At 36.9% G+C, this 24,604-nt stretch overlaps 1 protein-coding gene across 2 annotated transcripts in view; it reads left to right on the plus strand.

The window, feature by feature from the left end:
• Positions 1–7,723: 7,723 nt before the first annotated feature.
• The window catches only part of LOC104598232 (C2 domain-containing protein / GRAM domain-containing protein), a 115,759-nt gene continuing 98,878 nt past the window's right edge, over positions 7,724–24,604 (plus strand). Inside the window, exons 1-8 of one of the 2 annotated variants that reach the window (XM_010260175.3) lie at positions 7,724–8,107; positions 10,643–10,693; positions 10,917–11,014; positions 14,633–14,708; positions 20,744–20,872; positions 20,975–21,021; positions 21,504–21,627; positions 21,744–21,860. In XM_010260175.3, the coding sequence (XP_010258477.1) occupies positions 7,838–8,107; positions 10,643–10,693; positions 10,917–11,014; positions 14,633–14,708; positions 20,744–20,872; positions 20,975–21,021; positions 21,504–21,627; positions 21,744–21,860 (912 nt within the window). In that variant the 5' untranslated portion in view covers positions 7,724–7,837. The remainder of the gene's footprint in view (positions 8,108–10,642; positions 10,694–10,916; positions 11,015–14,632; positions 14,709–20,743; positions 20,873–20,974; positions 21,022–21,503; positions 21,628–21,743; positions 21,861–24,604) is intronic. The other variant, XM_010260174.3, reaches the window with a different exon arrangement.

Consider the following 24,604-nt stretch of genomic DNA (forward strand, 5'->3'; position numbering starts at 1 on the left):
AAGAAAAACAAAACAAAATAAAAATAAAAAACAAGCAAAAAAAAAAAGAAAAAGAAGAAGAAAAGAAGGGAGAAAGAAGAATTAAGAGAAAGAGACAATTACTAACCAAGTTTTGTGAACAGGAGAATACCATTAGGAACCCCAAGTGCCTACAACTTGTCATATAATAATCAAATCGATCACATTCACCTCCTCATCTATGAGTTTGGCTGCTTCTTCATTAAATCGCATGATACTAGTCTTGGTCCCATATAGTGAGTACCTCAAACTTCAAAAGAGGCTAGAGGAAATAACAACTCAATTTGCAACCTCCCGTGCAGAACACACTCGATCTGAACCATCATTTCCTCCTCCTACAACCATATCTATCTAACCACCTACACCAATGCCCTTTCCTACCTTCACCTTCGATCGCACCAACATCTTTCCTAGCCTTTATGTCCTCTTCGTTCCTGATGTCTATACTACACCCAACACCACCTTTGCATCTCATGCTTTTGTATTTATTGCTTTAACTCACCAACCTACACCCAACCAACATTTAACTTTCGAGAGCAATCTTCCTGCCAACCTCTTCCTACGCTATTTAATGAGGAGGATCCTAAATTTGCTATACCTTCCCCTCCTTTGTTCTAAACCATTTTGAAAAATGGTGTGGAGAAATTAAAGGAAGAAATGAAATAGGTGAGAGGGATGCATAACTTGGGAGTTACAAAATTTAAGGAGTTGTATCTCTACTCGAATGTCAAACTACTAGAGAAGTTTAAGATTCCAGATTTTGAGAAGTATGACGGGAAGGGGTGTCGTAGGCTCATTTAAAGATATTCTATGGAAATATGTTTTAGCACGGATCGGACAAGAGTTTATTAATCCAGATGTTCCAGAAGAGTCTAATGGAAAAGTGCTAAGACATGATTCGCCAATTTGAAGGAAAACAAGAAAAAGTCATGATAGAAAGTGTCTGAAACTTTTTTGAACCATTTCTCTTACAATATGGAGTTGGTTCTAGATTAAGGATATTTGGAATCTATTTGTCATAAATATGGAGAATCCTTCTTGGGCCATGCATAGTGATGGTGCGAGATGACTACTAAACTATGTCATCCCCTGTTGAAGGAAGAGATGGTCTAGGTCTTCATCAAAATGCTAAATGACCCATATCATACATTGCTAGTGGCTTAACCTTTGAGGGACTTTAGTGATGTAGTGAAGGTGCCATGAGAATATAAGAGAGTGCGGCACAGACACATAAACTCAGTGATAGTTAGAGCAAGAAGAACACCAAGTCCTAACTTTGGACCAAGGAGACCTCCACCCAAACCAACAGTAGAGGATGAAGTACATGCAATCTCCACCCATGGAGTCCCTCCACCTGCCACCTTCCCCCATACCAACTTTGTGGCAACAGTTTAGCCCAATTTCCCACCAATTAGACCATCTCTCATAGTAAATCCTCCGCCACAACAACAACCATATTGTCCCCCAACACCTTATCAACCTACACCTCTAGCAACTCTACAATATCCTCCTCCCAGATATCAAAATATTCCACCAACACCTTACCCCCCAACTACCCCTCTCCGGCCTCGAAGGGAGAGGTGTCAACTTACTCGATACCTTAACCCTATTCTCAACTATTACTCACCTTGGTTCAAGAGAGTTATTTGCAATTATTGAAGTGGAAGCCACCCCTAGAGCCCAAGCTGTGAAACTGTGACGATAATGCATATTGTGCTTTCCACCAGGGACCTGGGCATACCATTGACCACTGTTTCTCGATAAAATTTGTCATTCAGGACCTGATTAACCAACATCTAATTACCTTTAATTTGACACAAGACCCCCCCTCCACAGTCAAACATGGTTCATCTTGCCTTTGTCATTACCCTTGTTGGGGGTTTACCTGCTTTGAGCCAACCTCCAATCCAATCAGATCCTTTTATCCTCACTATCGAGCTCAAGTAGCCACCATTTTTCATTACCTTTCCTTTACCTAGAAGCCAGTCATACCCCAGTGGTACCCAATTGACCACCTCTTAAACCCATCAATTTTCCACCTAGAAGGCCCTTTGTCATTTCCTTTCCTTGAACTAACCAAGAAAACTATTGATTAGATCCCCTGGAATTACATTGTAGCATGTAGGGTCTTGCTAAGGTCGGGGAGGATCATACCTTCAAGGGTTGACAAAGGGAAGGCGGAGATAAGAGAGGCATCAGAAGATCCCAAATTGAGAGAAGAAGAAGCTAAGGAAGTAGAAGAATTCCCAAGGGCAATTGAGAAGTCCAAGTACAATGTGATGGATCAACTAGCAAAAGTGCTTGGTCATATATCTATCTTGGGCCTTTTGTTGACCTCTGAGCATCATCGTTTCCAAATTATGGAGGCATTTAGAAAGGCCAATGTCCTTACCAACATCCAGCAAGATAAACCAGCATAAATGGTCAGCGTGATTTTGGCCTCGAGGACTATTGCTTTCACTGATGATGAAATCCCTACATTAGGGTGACAAGTAGAGGAATGTGGATTCCCACAGTGCTAGTTAATAATGGATCTAGGTTGAATGTGTGCACCATGGGCACATTGCATGCATTAGACCTTGGAGAGAGCAATGTGGTAAAGACACCAATGACCATCATGGTGTTTGAGAATTCTGTCCAATCAAACTTGGGGAATATCAGTATGGACATTACCATAGGGAAAACCACTTACCAAATCAACTTCCAGGTGCTTGACATCAAAGCTTCCTTTACTTTGTTGCTAGGGTAACCTTGGATGCATATGGTCATGACAGTTCCCTCGTCTCCTCATCATCACTGCGTCAAAGATTGAAATTTGTGTATGAAAATGAGCTAATTACCATTTTATGTACACCAACAAGAAAATCCTTAGTGCAACATATGAAGGAGAGTGCAAGAAGCAAGCAAGGAGCTGGTCCCACACCTAAGGATGATGGCCAAAATGAGGTTTAACCCTACTAGAGGTTTAAGAAAGAAGTAGTAGGGGCAAAAGTGTTAGTTCAAGGCTAGAAAATCGGTATTCAGGTTTGGCCTCGGATACAGGTTAGGTGAACATGATCTGTTTGGTAGAAGGAAGAAGAAAATATCTTCCCTTACTACCTCAATCCACTTTGTTAAAAGTCATAACCTTACCCAAAGACTAGAGGGGTAAAATGTCCCGTGCTTGCAGCCTGCACAAAGTGTGGGTCGTGTCGTGTTGGCCCTAGCCCATCTTGGGTCATGCTGCCCTCCCCAGGGATAATTTGGGGGGTCGACCGGCATAGCCCATGACCCAAGCTTGTGTGGGCCTGTGCCGTGCCACGAGCCTGGAGCTTAGGCCGGGCGGGCTGCAAGCCATACCGAGCTGGGCCATAGGTCAGTCCTTGGGCGTCAACCGAACTAGGTTATACTAGTTTTTTTTTTTATTTCTTTGCTAAGTAAAACTAAAATATTTAACTTTCCTTTGGGAACTATTTGAAAAAATAAGAAATCGAACAAAGAAATGAAAAAAAAAAATACTTAACCAAATAAGAAGTCAAAGAGACAAAGACTCAAAGTGAATAACAAATTAGAAGAAAAATATGAATTTTAATTCATTTAAGTTTGAATGATACAAAGCATACAATGGTTGGATAAATGAAATATGAAAATTGGAAAATGGAATAAATTAAAAAATATAAAAATACAATATAGTTACAAATTGAATATAAAAAATTACGTTATTAAAAAATATCAAATAAACTAAATAAAATTAAAACAAAATTTACAACTATTGAGTATACAAGAAATATTTACTTCATCATTTTCTTCTATTGCTCTTGACTTTGATCATTGTAGGAATTAAAAATGGTGGAGGACAGGGCTATTTATAGGAATTGAAAATAATTTAATTGCCCAAAATACCCTAAAAACTAGTCATTTTTTAGTTGTCTGGAGGGGTATTTTGGTCATTGTAAATTTATTTATCACTTTACCTAAAATGCCCCCAAAACTAGCTATTATATAGCTATTGGGGGGACATTTGTGTCATTCTTTCTCCCCCAAAACCAAAATACATAAATACCCTCTATATAGTTGTTTATACTTGTTGGGGGGTATTTCTATAAAAAAAACCCTATATAGCTATGGGCCAATAGACCGTGCCAACACGTGAGCCGTGGGCTGTGTCATGCCAGCCCGTGGACTTGGAACCCCATGCCCAGAAGGGCCGAGGCCATCGTGCTTGGCCTAGCATGGTCCGCATGCCATCGTGTCGTGTCGTGCTGGGCCGGTCCAAATTCAGGTCGTGTCGTGCTGGGCCCGATTTACACCTTTACTAAAGACCAACCCCCCCTCCCCCGAAACCCATGACCTTCCAACCAAACCTAAGCCTATTCAATCCCAGACCTCTCGACCTCTTTATTGAAGATGAGGCTAATCACTATATGGTAAAGGGTCTAGTATCCATCCTAGTCAATGAGGCTAGCAGTAGAAATAACAAAAAATTCCCAGCTTATCTGGGAATCTTTAGACAACGATGTTTGTGTGATTGATCAAGGTGACCATGATTATCCAGCTTGTCTCATCCATCATTGCCTGGAAGAAGTTGCAAATTAGAGTGCCTACCCCGTAGAAGTGGGAATCAACGCTAATTTTGATTCTTCCCCTCAAGTTTGAATGTAAAGCTGGAGTGGGGAATTAATGCTCTCTACCCCACCTTTGTATATATTGAGAGTTTTTGGCATTAATGTAAATAGTTCAAAATCGTATGGTGTTTTGTGTCATTCAAGGACACTTATGGAACTACATCGGGCTTAGTCCTTTTAAAAAGGGCACGTAGCGCAGCCCATATGCGTATGAAAATCAACTTAATTCTTTCATACTAGTAACAAGTCTAATCTAATAAGTATGGATTCATCATATATCAGAACATTTCAGAATACAGAATTCCTCTTTTTAGGTCCGTTGAATTGATACGTTAGATACAGATGGATCATATCTTGTAAATTCTCTCTCTTTTCTTTTGTCAATCGATGTTTCTTTTTATCCTTTCTTTTGCCCCTTGATGACCAAACGATTGGATCTCTTATAACCATCCAATTTCTCTCTTGTTTTGCCACCTATTTTTTTTCATCATCACATCAATATTCTTCAGAAATTTTCAGTACGCACTCTACCTGTATATTAGTAAAGCCGAAGTCAACGAAAGTACTACCATGAAAAGGTTAAAACCTCAAGCTCGAGGACGTAGTTATCCGATAAAAAGACCCACCTGTCATATAACAATTGCATTGAAAGATATATCCTTAGATGAAGAAAATCAAAATTTCATATGGTTAAAAAAACATGGATGGATGTATAGAGATAAGTATACAGGTAGAGTGCGTACTGAAAAATATAGTAGCGGGGTGGTATGGGTCAAAAAATAAATCCACTTGGTTTCAGACTTGGTACAACCCAGGGGCATCATTCCCTCTGGTTTGCACAACCAAAAAGCCTTATAATAAATAAAATTTTTATTTCCCCCAATACTCACCGCTTTACCTTTATTCTCCCAAGAAACCACCCTTGAGCCTTACAATTTCAATGTTGAGTTAGATTTTACTCTCATGGTTATTGAACAAGAGGATCCTAATGAGGAAATTTTGAAGGAACTTCTTGATAAAGTTGAGAGACTCGAAGAGAATAAGCCGAAGGCCAAATTTGTGACAGTAAACTTAGGTACTAAGGACGAATCAAAAGAAGTATTAATCGGAGGAGACTTATCTCATGAGCAGCGCCTAGTCCTACAAAGATATGGTGGTCTAAACTTAACCTAAAATGGTCACTTCAAATCCTTTAGGATAGCCTGTACCTATCCCATCCCAATAATAATTTATTTAGTTTAATAAAATGAATAAATAAAATTTATTGGGATGGGACAGGTACAAGCTATCCTAAAGGATTTGAAGTGACCATTTTAGGTTAAATTTAGGGAATTTCTACTTTACAAGCCTTGCATCTGGATAGGTAGGGGTTTTGTAGACCACCAAACCAAAGGCCTGTAAAGTAGAAATTCCATAAAGTTAACCTAAAATGGTCACTTCAAATCCTTTAGATAGCCTGTACCTGTCCCATCCCAATAAATTTTATTTATTCATTTTATTAAACTAAATAAATTATTATCTATAAAATTTTATTTATTTAATTACTAAATTATTTGTTGATTTAGAAATAATTTATTAGCAAATTATTATTAGCCCAATATTTAGGACTATAAATGGGTTGGGTCTGATTTAGGCATGTACTAGTCATGTTCTAATAAACTTTTATGTATTCATTTATTTATTTTATTAAATTAAATAAATTGTTATCTATGATTTTTTTTACTTAACTTACTAAATTATTTATTTGTTTAGAAATAATTTACTAACAAATTATTACACTATCCCCATCCCCATTGGCAAGGACAAGGTTATCCCCATTCTTGTCCCCATGAGGATCCCCATTCCTCATGCTTTTTTTATGATGTCAACTATTTTGTTTTTTATTTTTTATTTCATAAAAATAAAAATAAAATAGTTAAAATTAAAAAAATAAATTAAAATATTTAAAATTTACAATCTCCAATAAAAAAATCTAAATATATTCAAACATATTCAACCATATTTTTAAAAATATTAATATAATATATATACATATGTAGATACATACATACATATATATACATATATAAGCAAGGATCTCCAAGGGGCAGGGATTAGGGGCCCCAAGCAAAGTTGTCATCCCTAATTATCGTTGCTATATTGTTAATTTCTTAGAGAAAAAATACTTTTATTTCCTCATGTATATATTGTTATTCTTATTTATTCTTAACCGATCTCATTTGTACCTTTATAGCTGCCAAGGGAAAGCTTTACAAAAAAGTAAAAAAATAAAAGACAAATAATACTTACCCAACTAGCAAAAGTGATTATCCACTTTCTAAATTCTGTTTTTTTTTATGTTATTCATAATTATGATTAGAATAATTACCACGTAATTAATAATTATTTTTCAAAGTTATAATAATCTTTGTACATTGTGATTACAAAAAATTATAATTTTTCATAATATGATTTTTTTCTTGATTCTATTTTCAGAAATTATTTTTCATATTAAATAATTTTTACTATCATATATTTTTATATTAATACACATGCTACGCACGTGCTTTTCTGCTAATAGTTTAGAAATATCTTAGTCGAAAAGAAACTGCGCTCGGCTCGACAGCACCTTTTGAAGAGTCATTTTTTGTTTTGTCTCATAAGTCAATAAGAACGCAAGAGTTCAACGGATGAAAGGGAGGGATCTCATGAAAAGTATGATACTGTGTGACCGCATCAGCTTCAAACTATGAACAGATCAGACACGATGCATTGAGCGTGAGGCCCACCTAACATCTAAGCCCCAACTGTGAACAGATCAGACGGTTGAGAGCTCCTGCAGAGATAAGTAGATAACTTTGTTTGGGCCCCTCGTCTCTTAGCAGCCTTGCTTCTCAGTCGAAACTCTAAACATGTCTCCGATTAATTTCAAGTTCTAACGCCTACACGACCTATAAGCCCTTTTCAAGCATTTTATTTTCCTGAAGAAATATTTCTTTATTAAAATACCCCTGCTTCTTGGGTTTACTTGATCCAACAAAAGTACGTACTGCCGATGTTATCCCATAAATAGAAGGGCAATTTCGTAAAGTGGACATTTTGTAAACGGCCACATTGTCTCTCTTCCCGGTTCTCACCTTAATTTCTGTGAAATTTCTCAATCAAAGTTCAACTGATCTCGTCTGACTTTCTCTCTCTCCTCTCAAAATGGTCGCTTCTTCTTCTCGCCTTCTCTCATGGTTGCCGTTCTTCCTCTTCAGACCTCTCAAGTTCTTTGCATTTTCGGAACCAAAACCCTAGAGCTTCGATCTTTCTCATCGCTCCGGCTGGGAATGATCACCATTAAAATGACCGAAATCGCCTTCGATTTTCTCTTGCCTTCGTGGTGGGAGATTAAGATCACTGTTGTGGCGGCAATCTTCATTATCGCTGCTTATTCTTTTTTCTCTTTTGGAGGAGAAGGAGTCGATGATGAGTGCCCCCCTCCTGACGAGGAACCGGAACCGGTGAGTTAAATTATTCTTTTATTGCAGTGTTCTTGTTTTTTCTCTGTTTGAATTGTTCTCACGGTGGTGTGAATTGTTAATGGATATGCCATTATTAAATTTATCAATTTTTATAGGAATTCAGTTTGGATTCCTTGTAACCTCTCCGAGATGGAGAAGTGGTGACTTTTAGTTTCAACTTTGTAGAACTAGGCTTGTTTTTTTGGTCTTATCTTTTTAACTTAACGGGGAACTTGAGTTTGTTTATTTGTGTTACTGTGAAGGTGTGTTATTACTAACATTAAAGCTTTTCATTTTGGTATAGTATGTTTGCACGTACAATAGCAAAGACAAATTCTTTTATGAAAACTGGTATTCTACTCCATTTTATACCATTTTGATTGCACGGAAAATAGAAAAAAAAAAAACTTGTTTTGGTTCAAAGTGGCATTTTATTGTTATTGAGTTAACATTGTTACTTTGCTTGAACATCATTAAATATCAATTGTGCAAACATATATATTTTTCTAATCTTTGTGCTAGGTCTTTGCTTTTTTCCTTCTTTACACTTAAAACTACACAACTTTCTTTTTGGGTGAATATGGTATTTAACTATCATATGAGTTAATAAACACAGGAATATACATAAATATTTATCTCTTTATCTATCAATGTGTATATGCATAATAGGAAACTTTCATAAGACATCCATAAAGCCTGCAATTTTTTATGGAGCAGAGTGTTGGATATTCAATAAGCAACATGTCTAAAAAATAAGTGTGGACATGCAAATATTGAGATGGATGAGTGCTAAACCAGAAAGGATGATAGGAAAGAGAACGAGAGAAAGTAGGCTAAGATGGCTTAGATATGTGCATAAAAGACTACCTTCTACACCAGGAATAAGTGGTATCTTGCAAACTGAAGACTGGGTCTACAAGAGCTAGGGGTAGGTCAAAAAGGACTTAGGTGAAGGTAGTTAGAAATGATTGAGGGCTCACTTCTACACCAGTAAGAAGTGATATACTGCAAGTTGAGGGTTCACAATTTAAAAATGGATAGGACCTTTGGTGGAGTGGAACGGCGAAACAGGAATTATGTAGCCACCAACCCCATATAAGGCTTTGCTGATTTGATTGGAGTTATACATATTTAAATATGATCTTCAATATCTCTTATGTGCATGTTTTTACAGTGGCGAATTGTGCTGCTGTGCTGATTGGTTGGTGAGTTTTGGTCATAACAGATACCAGATTGGTTTGGTTGATTCTTTTTCTTAAATGATTGGGTTCTTTTTGTGATGCTTGGGGAAGGGCTATCATTTAAGGCCTCAAGATGATTGGAAGGCCCAGTTATATCCCACATACTGACCTACAGTATACTGATGACACTTCTTTTTAAACATTACAGCAATTGATATGGATAATTTAAGGGCTATTTGAAGTGTTTTGAATTAGCATCTGATCTAAAGTTTAATTTCCACACAATCTTTCCTATTGGTATAGAGGATTATGATGATACTATTTCGAGAATACACAAAAGTTTTTGGGCTTCTCTTTTAGCAAGTTTCTTTTCTCCTAGTTTGGACTTTTCTGGCATCAAAGAAGTTTTCAAATTCAAAAGGAAAAAGGAGAAGAAAAGGGATGACCCCCTGTTTTTGTTCCAAAAATAGAAAAAGAAGGGGTAGAACCCCTGTTTTTGGTTCCGAAAGGAGGGGGAGGAGGAGAAGGAGAAGAAGAAATTAATAAAAACTTGTTATTTGGCTAAAAGAAATAAAAAGAATGATACAATGTATCATGCCCATCATAATATTATATACTTATAATATAAAAATATAAGAAACATATGAAACTTTGGCAAGGTTTAATATTATCTAATAGAACCCTAGGTGTTTCCTTGACAACTATGGTACATGGTATACAAATGGTTTCTCAGTTCTTGTCAAACCCTTTCATGTATTTAATTTCTAGTTTATGCTTCATAACTTGGCATCTTCTTTTCTTGTTTTAACTGGAATTGACTTCTATTGCTGTTTGGTCTCCCTCATTACTTCTTGCTTCTTATTTATTTTGAGGCTGTCATGTTGTTGAATGTATCATTATTATCTTCACTTCGAAGCAGTTAATTTTTTATAGTTAGGTTTAATTTGTTGATTTCGTTTAACTTCATTGACTAGGTGTTTATATTATTTGCCCAATCATTTCCTAATTGGCTCAGATGGCAAACTGTCATTGGTTAGCTTTTTTATTGGGTTTTACTGGTTGGATCTTATCTGTGTTGGTTTTATTTCCTGTTGGAAATGCTCATTGTACTTTTAGCCTTTTGGTACATAGTCATCTCGTGTGTGTGTGTGTTTAATGTTTTGACTTTCTACTAAATGAAAGAAATAAAGTTAAGTATGATTTTGCTGCTGAAGCTGATTGCGAATAGTTTATTCATTTTCATGAATGTTGAGCTTCATGTTGTGTTGCACTTAAATCCAACTCTTTACGTGCTTTATTTTTCATGGAGTAATTTTCCCTTTGTTTGACATGCAGTTCTGCACTTATTTTGTAGATAGACCAGTTGAATGGAGATTCTCAAAGCAATTCTGCATATGAAATCAAGGTATTCCCCTTCTTCTAAATCATGGAGTAAGGGTCTTTTCTTTGAATTCAGAAGTTCTGTTTTAAATTATTCCCGGTGTTTTTCTGATTTTAATACTTTTTATGTTTGCATATTATGGGATAAATAAGGAGTATTCTTTTTATATATAGATTTATTTATTTGATATCATGCTGTAATGGATGTTCCATTTTAACAAGGAGATCGTGTCTCTTCTTTGTTTCAGTTGGAACTGTTAGCAGCTAAGAATCTAATTGGTGCAAACCTGAATGGCACATCAGATCCATATGCTATCATTACTTGTGGTGAACAAAAACGATTTAGGTGACTTGACCCAAAATTTTCGGTTCTTTCTGTTGTATTTGATATGGTTCATGCTTTTTCTTTTCTTTTCTCTTTGCAACTTTTGTGACCCTGTTACTCTATGTTGAAGGGATCTCATGAGAAATTCTTTGGAAGTCACTACTTGTTACTCTTATGATGCTATTGCTATAGTAGAGGAAGAGGTGATCGCTTGTTTTTGGCATGTACTGAAATTATTTATTGTTTTCACTATTAGTTGCTTTGTTGGATAATTCTTTTATCATCTATGAACCTGTAGTAAGTTATAGGGATTATTACTGTTCAAGCTTTGAAAGATTTGGAGCTGGGGCCTGGGGATACCAAGGAGTAATTCTAGATTTGTCCTCTTTGTTATTGCAAACATCATCTGAAGGGGATTCATTTGGTAAGTTGGCTATCAATTGGCTATCATCTGAAGGGTTTAGACTGCTTCAACAATAATTGATCATTACAGTTCCTCTTTCTCCAATGGAGACAACGATTTGGAAGAGGCCCTTATATATTGAAGCAAAAAATCTGATTTTAGAGGATTGCAGATGTCATGATCAAAGGTATTTGAAGTTAAAAGAGGAGAGGATAGCTACAATTTTTCTAACCGAAGGAGCAATACGGTGGCTGAAGGGTTTTGTGGATGGGGCGCTGTTCTCTGTTAAAACAGTAGGGTGGAGAAGTTTCATGAGGTCACAGATAGATGGTATGAGACAGTGTTGCAGTGGAATAGGAAAGGTTGGTATGTATCTGTAACAGAGTTCTCTGAAGAAGATTGTGGGCAAATGGTTTGCCTACTGGAAGGGAAGGGAAGCAGTGGTTGGTTGAGGATTTCTGAAGAAATGCAAAAGCACCTCTGTTTCACCACTTCAGAACCTCTGAAAGAGAAGATGTGGGAGAATTTCACGGAAGTTGATCACCCTGCAGAACGGAGAGCTCAGAGTCCAACAGGGATGTAGCGATAGCCCGCGATGAACAACAGAAGCAGGGGTCGATTCTCAATGCTAGAGAGTAATTTTTCTGGGAAAAACTTTAATGGGGCTGGTTTTATGTGAAAGAACAAAACTGTAATAATGGAAAGTAGTGGATGTGTTGCTTGTGGTACCAGCTGTGCTTTGTAATCTTAACTTATCTTACTTAATGAATGTAACTTCTTGCTGCTAAAAAAATTGCCAATATTGTGAACCATGCCACCTACCAATTTCCTGTCCATTTGGGAATGTTTTTTTTCCTTGTTTGGGTGTAGGTGGAACTTTCCAACTGAGATAAGCTGTATGTTCAACCCAGATACTTTTTCTTGGGCCTAGAAAAAGGGGCAGAATCTTGTGGAGATGCATTTGGGCAGCTTCATTGTGGTTGGTTTGGGAAGAAATGAACATGGGGATTTTTCTAGAAAGAGAGAGAAGTGTGGAATTGGTGAAAGAATGTGCGAAGTGGGTGATACATTGAGTTGAAATGTTGGATATCTTTTCCCCTTTTTCCTTTGCTGACTTTTGGAGGAATTGGGCAGCAGTGGAAAACAACTCTTCAAAAACTAGACCTGTTCCCTCTGTTTGAGTACCTCCTACTGAAGATTTTATTAAACTGAATTTTGATGGAAACAACCATGGGAATCTGGGTCTAGATTTGTTCATGGGCTGGCCAAAATTTGAATAGGCCCAGCCCAAAGCCCGAGCACGAAACAGTGTAAAACCGAGCCTAAAGCCTGAATCTTGGAGAGGTCTTTTTCGGTCCCTTCGGCATTGGGGGGGGGTTGTTTAGAGATAAAGATGGTGACATTGTTGTATGTGTTCAGGTCTGGTGGGAAAGGGGGATTCAATTAGAGCAGAATTCTTTCCTGTAATTCAAGGACTGGAACTAGCAAAAGATTGGAACATGAACAAGCTGATTGTAGAAGGAGATTCTAAGTTGGTGGTGGGATGGTTGATGAAACTGGAGTCTATAATTTAGACTTGTAGGGAAGAAAAGAAGTTTAAGTGGTTAACTAACAAGGTGATTATGTGATTCCAATTGGTTAGAAGATCTTCTAATGGATTGCATAACACTTTGGCCAAGCAAAGTATCATTTTATATTGGGGTTGGTTATAATCTACTTCGTGTTTTTAATTTTTTTGCTTTCTTGTGAGAGGTAGCATCTAACATCTCTCCAAGGGAGGCAGTAATTATTGTATATATTTCTGATTATTAATAAAATTCCTTTCTATTACCTATCAAAAAACAAAAGTTAGAGTCTAGGAATTATTAATAAAATTCCTTTCTATTCCTTTCAGCTCTGCAGCTTGATCCCTTTTCTTTAATTGTTTCTTTAAGATTTGCCAAGAATCTTCTTATAACCACTTGCCCCATAGAGGCATATCTTCTTAAGAGGAGCAACACTTATGTATACCAAACTATTCCTACTTCCACCAAACTTCATCCAAATTGATCAAGGTTTAATTAATTAAGCAATTGCTTCTTGATTAGTTGACAGTGCATTCTGCAGCTCTGCCACCTGACCCCTTTCCTTCAATTCTTTCTTTAAGATTTGCTGAGAATCTTCTTATAACCACTTGCCCCGTGGAGGCATATCTTCTTAAGAGGAGCAACACATATGTATACCAAACTATTCCTTTAGGGCTACATAGAAAAATAAATACGGCTATATATGAAAATAGTTGCTGATACAGCACGATCAACTGCCAATCAGGAGGCAACACATGGCCCAAGCGAAGGGCAAATTGAAGAATCAATGACGAGAAAGAAAAGGGAAGATGGAGCCCTAAGTTGGAAGGTTTGGCCGACAAGGAAACCAAGCCATGCAAGGAAACCATATCGAATAAGGAAACTGAGCCGAACAAAGAAACCTAGTCCCCCTTTGGCCAGGACTCTCCTTCTATATAAAGGTGCTCAGCCCTGCACTGCTGTCTTCCTCTTCCTTGTCTGACTTCTGCGTCAGAAAATTTTCCTTGGGAACAACTCTGGGGCCTCTGACCAATTTCTGTGCTTGCAGGTTGGCAGAGCTAGGTCTTCCAATCCTCTCCCTTGTTGCAGATCTCAAGAGCAACGGTGTCGGTAGCATACATTAGGATTATAAACAGTACCATAAGACTTTGAATAAACAAATCAAGTACAGTCCATCTATTCACAGATGGGATATGGCTTCAGTGGACCATTGAAATTGGGACACTTTATTAGGACTAGTTCCTTTTTCAGATGGGTTTTAGGGATCACTAACTTGGCAGCTTATAGTTTTGTTAGGAGTGCACCATTGGGAATGTGCTTGTTATTTATTTATTTTCTCTTGATTTTTCTCCTTTTTCATCCTTTTTCCTACTTGTAGTCATCTTCTTATTTGCTGGATTTCCACTTTTCTTCTGTAAACTTCTTCATCTGTTGTACTCTTATTTTACTCTTTCTAGCAAATTCCTCTTTGTTATTAAAAATAGAAAGAAAAAAGAAAGAAGAAAGAGAAGTAAAACCCATCCATTTATATAATTAGTAGAAAATTGTGCCAAATCACTTGAGCTTTCTTGTGGTGAAATGCCTTGGTGGTTTTTGATTGCATTCATCATGTAACTTATTTGCTATTTCCACTCTGTTTGCAACTTTTTATATGTCTTTATCCTGATGCAGTTCCATGGTTCCTGGCTCAAGAAATCCAATGTGGGGAGAAGAGTTCAATTTTTTTGTTGATGAACTTCCTGTCCAGGTAGAGTGTATTGAATCTGATCACATGAATTAGCAGGTCTGTGTTTGGTATACAAATCTGAAGGCTTTGAAAATTGTATTCAGAACCAAAGTTTTTATTTAATATGCTTTGTTTGAAATTGAAACATTATAGTTTCTTGATATGTTGGTTCATGTACTTTTTTTTTTTTTTAATTTATGTATGGGTTTGACATTTGTGGTCTCATTCTAGGAAATGTTCATGTAAGAATATATCATTTCCATTAAAATGTTGTCAATCTTTAGAATCTTCTTTTAGTCTCATTGGTATATGCTGTTCACACAACACGCTTGATGCACCTCTACTTTAACTACCATGTTCTAATTCCTTAGGCAATGCCCTTTTTAGTTTCTCCCTCATTTTGGATGATTAATCCAAGGTATTGGAAGTGGTTAGTTTAGTATATCTCATGATCATCAATATCAATTGCACCACTACTATTACCAATATTTTTACTAAAATTTGTGAGTATTAGCCGAGATTAGGATGTCGAGGTGGATAAGTGGAAAAATTAGAAGGGATAGAATAAAAAATGGGCTATTACAAAATACTTAGGAGTAGCACCAATTAATGACAACGTCTGCATACCAATGATTGCACCACTGAGGTGTGAGTTGGTGCAAGTAGAAGACTCTAAAAGAGGCAAGGGGAAGGTCAAAGTTGTTGAGGCATTTAGGGGTAATTTAGTCAATCAAGTATTATTTAAACAAATGTAATTATGTTGGAGTGATGGGGGTACCGATGTAATTTTTAATAATTTTTATGTAAGCAATTAGATGGATGTGTGATCCAAGATAAATTCATGCCATTCCTTATTCTTCTTCCTTTCTCTCTTCCTTCTTTTGTCTTCCTCTTCCATTCTTCCTCTTATATTTCTATTTTATTGCCTTGAAATACAAATACAACTTGGTATCTGTGCATTATATTTTAGTGTCCAAGGATCTTGTCTACTGCTGATGTCATCATCAATGGCGTCTGATGTTAGAGGCCATATAGTCTGATAGATTTTAGATGAACTTTAGTTTCAATCTCAAAGTGGTTTGATGGTGATTTGATATTTTTATCCATTTTCCAAGTGGAAATTTAAGAAAAAATGTAGGTTTGAGTTTCTGGTTTGTTCAACTTGATCTATGGTTTTCTTTTGAAGAGTTGGCTCTCACTGTTTTGTTTCTTTGCTTTTTTGGGAGAGACCAGGGGTGGTCTCATGTCACTGAAGATGTGTGAAGTGAATGGTAGTGTTTTCTCTCCACTGTAGTCGTTGTCTGCCCTATTTTTCAGTGTTCTAGGGTGTATGAGATTGTTTTGTGGAGTCTGGTTGGTCCCTACTGTTAGTGCTGGTGCTGTGATTGTTTCTATTATCTACTAGTGTTGGTGGAGAGCATCTAGTGTGTGCCTTCCATTATTACATCAATTAAGGTTTTCTTGTGATGGTTGCCTCAAGAGATGTGAAGTTTGGGAGCAACAGCTATGCGAAAACTATTGAGACCATGAGAGTTCCACTTTTCAAATTGCTAAATTGTGAAGTTGGATTGTAGTATTTTTTAGGAATGCGTACAGGCAGCGAAGTTATCTATTGGAGGTTGGGGGATGTTAAGGTATCTTATCAGGAAGGAAACTAAACCCAAGGTTAGGTGGATGATCTAGCATACTCTCAACAGGAGTAGTAAAACTTACTGGTTGTGAGAAATTATATGTTCCTATTTACAGCCAAAAATATCTGGGATAGGGTTAATGCTACCTATCTCAGAGTCATAGCATTGCCTAGATTTATCAGTTAAGGAGGGAGCTAGTAGTATGAGGCAGGAGAAGTCTGTAAGCATGTACTAATATTCCTTGGAAGCTTTATGGGAGGAGATGGACCATTTGAAGACTCTTGAATGGGTAGACCCTGTATATGCTGATTAATATCAAAGAGTCCTGAGTATTCTAGTTCTTAGCTAGGCTTGATCTAGAACTTGATTTTGTTAGATAATATTGAGTGCTGACATCCTTAGTTTTCCTACAACCTAGTCTTTGGTTTAGGGGGAGGAAACTTGGTGGGCTACCTTGAGTCAGATTATTAAGGGTGATGATTTGGCTTTTGCTACTTCTAGATCCAAGCTGAGTATCGGAGGCAAAGTGTCATTGCTAGAACCTGGAAATTCTTCCCTCATTTAAAGACAAAATGATTCAAGAATGGAAAGAAGGGTAATTATAATGTTGGTGCCACACTAGATAGAACTCGAATTTGTGCTATGGGAATCCAAGATGGCCACAGTTCATGTTGATGTGAGAAAAGTGGGGAAGATGGATGAGAGGATGAAGACATTGTAGGCAAGGCTGGTAGGTAGTTAGGGTAGAGTTGGAGGCAGAGAAGGTTGAAGTGTGAGCTGTGTTGGAGTGGGCAAAAGATAGAATGGTGAGTGTAAGGAAGCTTAATGATGGCCTATTTATATTTATTCTCTACAGAAGAGTGGGGGATGAATGGGTTTTGGATATAGAAAGATCAAAGGCAAGAGAACTTGGCCTTCATCTAAGCCAGTGGTTTCCAACGGCAAGGACTATTGGTGAATGGAAAAGAAGGCATGCATTGTGGTTAGGGGTGGTGGGTATTCCTATGCATGCCTGGAGTATTTTTATCTTTTGAGGAAATTGGGAATTGTTGTGGGTGATTTTTAAGGTGCACTATAGAAATAGAACTTGGGATAAATTGGACATGTTGAGATTAATGGTGGGGTTGGAATAAAACTTCAATTTGCAGGGGAGTAGTATGATCACATAAGGCCAAGGTCCCCTGCCGAAATTTTAAGCCAAGATCCCCTGCAGAAATTTTCTCCTTATGGCAAAAGTTCAGAGGTTGCAAGAAGGCCTGAACCCTGAGTAGTGTGGAAATGCATTCCCTTTGCTGTTTGTTGGATCATTTGGAAAGAAAGGAATAAAAGGCTATTTGAGAACAAATTCTGGAACATTGAAATTGCTGGTGGTGCTCATTGGCAAGACAGTGGCGGACTGGGTGCAAATCCTTCCTGAATTTGTACAAGTTAGCATAACAGATTTGGGGGATAGATTTTGGGATGTGTTTGAGTTACAAGTTTGTAATTCTGATTACTTGTTTTGAGCTATAGTTTCCTGGTGTTACCTTGACACCAGATACATCTTTGCCTTCTATTCTTATTGTTAATACTAGTGGTGTATCTTCTGGGAATTCAGACTTATTGGGGAAGTGTTGGGGTCCTAGTGTTCCTTTTACTAATTTGCTAAGTTAGGTAATATTTTTGGGTTTCATGCCTCTACTCCTAGATCCTAGATAATTATTTCTGGTCTATTTAACCATACACTTGGTATGACTTCCCACTTTGTTTTAAGTTATGCTCTGGTAGGGACAAAATCACTACAGCATACAGATCTCAGACTCCAATATTAGGTGTGGGTGAAGTCCAAGTAACTGATGGTGTCTCTCTTAGTTTTGTTCCTCATGTTCCCTAGCTTCAAACTAACTTTGTTTTGTTCTGTTTGTTCTTTCTCAAAAAATCTGAACTGTTTTTATTTTCATTTCAAATCATTGCGTTTATTGGACTTGAGCATAGGGAAGATGATTGGAAGTGGAGGTCAAGTTAATGGTGTCTATCTTCTGTTTCAGCCTACTCAGTAGATTTTGGTAGGAGCATTACTCCTTATAGTTCCTTTAGTCCAATAAAGTTATGACATTGTTGTCTTGGCCATACATCTTTTGTGTGATCGAGTTCCTTGTTTCCTACTTTGTTTCAGTCTTGTTCTAGATAAGATATTCAGTGTGAAGCGTGTCATTTATCCAAACATTTTAGAACTTTTATTTTGAGTAATAAAATAACTATTCTTTTTCATTTTGTGCACACTAATGGTTGGGAACCTTATTTTACTCATTGTTTCAGTATTAACAAATATTTTATTTTATTTGTGGATGATTTTTTCAAGGTATATATGGCTGTATTGTATGAAGAACAGGGAAAAAATACTACAGATTATAAGAATTTTTACAACTTGGTGGAGACTCAATAAGGAAGAAGAATAAAATATCTATGGTGTTTTAATGCTAGGGAATACCTTGAACTCCAGATATAGTCCTTTCTACTAGAGAAATGTGCTCTTCATCAAACTTCATGTATTACCTTAGTAGAATAACGTTACAGAGAGAAAAAATAAACTTGTAGTGGAAGCATAAGTGTCCATATATTTTGTAATATTTCCATGTCATATTTCCATTTCTACGGATACCAATACCATAATTTTCAAGGTGCCAAGGTGAGGCTAGGTGACTATGGGGCACCCAGGTGGCCTAGTCAGTAGTCACCTAGCGATAAGTGTCCATATATTTTTGTAATATTTCCATGTCATATTTCCATTTCTACGGATACCAATACCATAATTTTCAAGGTGCCAAGGTGAGGCTAGGTGACTATGGGGCACCCAGGTGCCTAGTCAGTAGTCACCTAGCGATGAAATCTATAAATAGGAAGCCTACATTTTTCTACCCCTCATGAGCTAGTATTTTGGTTTTATATATTAACCTACTAACCTCTAAACTAACTTTTGTGCTTGTAATTCTTGCAGTCTTGCTTAAGCATGCAAAACAGAGGGATAGCCCCTGTTTTAAACCAAGAAAAGAAAAATAACTGAAGAATAAAACAGGGAGGAGGAGCCCCAGTTTTAGACCAAAAAAAGAAGGGGCTCCACCCCTGTTTTATACCAAGAAAAGATGGGGAAATAAAAGTAGGTAGTAGAAAAGAAGGGGGTCGACCCCCTGTTTCAGACCACCTTCAATGAGAGAAAAAGGTGAAAACTTTTCAGGTAAATGAATAAGAAAAAAGGAGGCAGAGTCCCTCTTTCAGACCACTTTTGAAGATGCAAAAGGTGAAGAGATTGCAGGAAAATGAAGAAGCAAAGAAGGGGGCGGAACCCCTGTTTCATTCCAGAAAAGACGGCGAAAGACAGAAAAAACACCAACAAAAAGAAAGAGAAAAAAAGCAGAAAACGAAGAGGGTAAGAAGAAGAATAAGTGGTCTAGGGCAGACTGAAAAATGAGAACAAGAATAAGTGGTATAGATTTCCTTATTAGTTATGCAGCTACAAGTTGGAGTTGGACTGTGTGTGAAACAAACCTGACTGGACACTTCTTGCTCTTCAATTCGATTCTGCCATGAAATAAAACCCTAGAAGATAAAATGTTTGCTAGTATTCTTCTAATAAAAAAGGTGACAATATGTGATAGGTTCTGTTATAACAACTAAAACTAACCAATAAAAAATTATTTGCAGCAAAAAAACAATATAAAAGATATTAAATGATCAAATGTTTTAATGTGTTTTGCATCTAGGCACCTGCCTTGGAGTTAAGCACCTAATCACCTAGGCGTGTGCCTTATACAAATATTATATGGCATCTGGGCAAGATGAAGTTTGAAAACCGCATAGTCGCCTAGGCATTACCTTGACAACTATGACCAATATGAAATATTTCTGGTGTAAACATACTCCTAGTGAAGACTGCTGGTGCTATGTGAAGCACAAGAAATTGTATTATAACATAAGTTAGCAATAATATTGTATATATGTGGAATGGTAGTATTATTGGTCACCAAATGCACATGAATACCACTTTGAACCAGCTTGAATTTCTTTTTAAACTTGAAGTTAAACCTTAATTTTTGTTTTTGTAATGGATTAGTTGATTGACCTATTAGAATCATTTGCACATTGTGTAAGTTTAAGTTTTGCTTGAACTCACTCTGTCATGTAGTTTTGACTCTTAAAAAGTTTATAGGACATCATCGTTGAATTGTGAATCTTGATCTATAGTCAGGATAAATAGCTGTGTATATGAAAGCACTGCTGTAAGCCTGTAATAAATAAAAAAAAAATCCAAGCACCACAGTATGATATATTATTTGTGTATGTCTGTGTAAATATCTTTAGATATTACTGATACTTTTTGTGCCTATATTGTCTTCAATGCTTTTTCAGGTATGTTTTAACCAAGTTATTTTTTAATTATTTTTGTAGATTAATGTGACTATATATGATTGGGATATCATTTGGAAAAGCACAGTTCTTGGTTCTGTTACTGTTCCTATTGAAGGTGAAGTTCAAACTGGAGCAGTCTGGCATACACTAGATAGCACATCTGGGCAGGTGATTAATAATAATATCTGTTTACTATGTACATTTGATTATCTTTGTTAAATTCATGAGGATCTCTTTTTCTCTGGCTAAACATATAGTTTTCTCTTTCAGGTTTGTCTCCATATCAAAACATGTAAACTTCCTGTGAATTCTTCCAGGTAACTGATTTATTGAATTCTGGAGATTTTATTCTCTCTCAAGATGAATGATGTTCTGGAGTTTTACCATCTGTTCTTTTTTATTCCAAGTTGAATAATCTTTTTCTATCTCAAGAAACTGAGCATTTGTAGTATTTATCCCTTGGGTCACTAAACTCTCTTCTGGCATGTCTACTTTAGAATGCAATTGTCTTTTTGATAAGTTGCCTTAGTTTACTTCTTTTTTTCTTGCCATAAAGTAGCCATAATTCCTTTAATATGATGAAGTAATGCCTCAATCAAAAGCATGAGTGATAATATAAAAATATGCACGAGTACATATGTGCAAGAAAAAATATACAACTGACCATTTTTAGTTTACTGATGAACTGGATCTAGTTATGCTGTTCCATTTATTTTCTTTTAACATGTCTGTCTTAACTGAGCATTCCTTCTGACTTTTGCTGATAAATGAAAGTATGAAACTATGGACTTATAAACAGGGTCTTGAATGGCTATGCTGGAGCCAATGCTCGAAGAAGGATTTCTATTGATAAACAAGGTCCTACTGTGGTTCATCAGAAACCTGGGCCTTTACAAACTATATTTAATTTACTTCCTGATGAGGCAAGTTAATAAAATTATTATTTTAAATCAGTGCATTTATTGTTGGTTAGTTAAGTTTAATCTTATCCCATAGGTGTGAGACCACTGAGTGCTTTAATGAGTTATTATTCATTCAGGTTGTTGAACATAGCTATTCATGTGCACTTGAGAGATCATTCTTGTATCACGGTCGTATGTATATCTCTACATGGCACATTTGCTTCCATTCTAATGTGTTTTCTAAGCAAATGAAGGTTAGCTCATCTTTCTTTCTTAAATCTGGTGATTAATACATTTTCATTGATCCATTATTGATAAAGAAGAATGGACCTGGTAGCTTTACTCCGGATATGTTGCATTTGCAAGCACATGCTGACAATGGGTTGGAAAATTGTAGCGCTATGACTTCTAACATTTACAACTAAAGCTTTCAAATGCTAAAGTTGATCTTGCACAATATACATGGGCAGCATGCACAAACACGTGCTCACACACAGGTGAAACTATAAGCTGAAAGAGAAGCATACAAGTGGTATAGATAAGAAATACAATGTTAGGAAACAAGACAGAATGAGTTATCTAAGAATCGATGAGGGCATTCTAATACTGAAATAACAAGCGGTAAGAACAACATCACTCCAATAAATCTTTGGCACATTCATCTGGATAAGGGGGGCTATGTAACTTCTGGTAGATGGCAGTTTTTGCGTTCAACCACACCATTTTGCTGTGGTGCATCAACACACGAAGTTTGATGTATGATTCCATGATCATTATAAAATTCAGTAAATGGTGAAGACATGTATTCTTATCATTGTCAGATTGAATAACACAAATAGTAGAGTCAAACAGGGTTTTTATTTCCATAAAGAAAGACTTGAACACAGGAAATACTTTGGACCTCTCCTTTAACAAATCTAACTAGGTAATTCTTGAAAAATCATCAACAAAAGTAACAAAATACTTGAACCCCAAATAAGACACTACAGGACATGAACCCCAAACGTCTGAATGAACTAATTGAAAAGGTTTAGACACATGACTCATGGCTCAAGGAGGAAAAATAAGTTGATGATGCTTGCTAAGCTGACATGTATCACACTCAAAACTAGTGTTGGACAGAATCAAAGAAACCATGACATGAAGACTTTGCAATGAAGGATGACTCAAAACTAGTGTTCAACTCCACCAATCTGCCTCTTCTTCTTTAAGTCCTCAAACACACAATGAGAAGGAAAAAAGGTAATAAAACAATTTAGTGATTTTGTAGGCTTACTCATAGACATAAGATTAAAAGGAAAGTGAGGAACATAAATAACAAATGAGAAAGACAATTGGGATGTTGGGTTGACATGTCCTATGCTAGATACCGGGGATTTATACCTATCAGCAAGAAGTTAATTTAGAAAAGGTAGATGAAGTACCTAATGTGTGATCAGTAGCTCTTTGAGTCAATGACCCATAGAGATGATGATGAGGTAGAGAAGATAGGTGGAGCTAATACCTAATGCATGGGCAAGAGTAACAGTGGAGGGTGAGGCTGCAATTAACCAATTATATTCTTCCTTAAAAATAGTCATTGTCTCCCCATATGCCTGGTTGACTGTAGCAACTATCTGTGGTTGGGATTGTGATACATCATTTGAATAGGTGACCTGGTTGGCATAACTTCCTAGTTTCTTCAATAGACGACAATACTCCACAGTATGCCCCTCACGATAACAATGTGAGCAGAACCAAAGTCTATAGAATTCTCTACAATAGCCAATAATATGTCCTTCCAACCCATAATGTACAAAATCTAGTATTTTTTTTTTTGAAGGATAAAAGATAAATTTATTAAAAAAAGAGATTACATGAGAAAGGTGACAAGAGATCACACGAGAGAAAACAAACACTAACAAACTGAAGATGATCAAGACTGCTATCAATCTTGGACACTAAGGAATTTCAGGTTCGAACAGAAGAGAAAGTGAAGAAGAGAGAGGAGAAAGATTAGTGAGAGAGCAGTAGAACACAAGTTTGAAAGGAAGGACAGATTCTAAATGATCTGCCGCCGCCACTTCAATTTAATATTTATATGTTATGCTAGTTACACGAAAGGACATATTTGCCCTTGGTGTTTACATCATAACATTTAACATAACTAGAATAACAGAATAACATAGCAGATAGACTAGGTATATTCTATCCTACGGACAGAGTGGCCCCACAGCTGTGGGGCCCACATCAGTTTCTCTACACTCCCCCTCAAGTTGGGAGTAAATGTTTATCATTCCCAACTTGGATAGATCCGCTTCTAGCTTCTTTCTTGATACAGCTTTAGTGAGGATATCTGCTAGTTGCATTCTGGATGTGATGTAAGGGAGGCATATTTCTTGAGATGAGACCCTCTTTCGTACAAAATATCGGTCAACTTCAATGTGTTTGGTTCTATCATGCTGCACTGGATTATGTGATATATTAATGGTTGCTTGATTATCACAATACAGCATCAGAGGCTTCTCATACTCAATACCCAACTCCTCAAGTAGAGATCTTAGCCATAGGATTTCAGCCACTCCATTGGCCATGGACCTGTATTCTACTTCAGCACTAGACCGGGAGACAACACTTTGTTTCTTACTTCTCCAGGAGACAATGTTTCCTCCCACAAGGGCACAATATCCTGAGGTAGACCGTCTGTCATCAACACTCCCAGCCCAATCGGCATCTGTATAGATCTCCACCTTCATGTGGTTATTGTTCTTGAACAGTATACCCCTACCCGGGCATCTCTTCAAGTAGGCTAAAATTCTTTCTGCCGCAAGAAGATGTGTGGTTCTAGGAGAATGCATGTACTGGCTGACAACACTAACAGCATAAGTAATATCCGGCCGAGTGAGGCAGAGATATAGGAGCTTTCCTACCAACCATTGGAACATAACTTTGTCTTCAAGCAGCTCCCCACTCTCTGCACTAATCCTGTGGTTCTATTCAATGGGTGTATCTGCAAGTT

This window comes from Nelumbo nucifera, chromosome 7 (genome assembly GCF_055504915.1).
Source record: "Nelumbo nucifera cultivar China Antique chromosome 7, China Antique-T2T, whole genome shotgun sequence".
NCBI classification, from domain to species: Eukaryota; Viridiplantae; Streptophyta; class Magnoliopsida; order Proteales; family Nelumbonaceae; genus Nelumbo; species Nelumbo nucifera.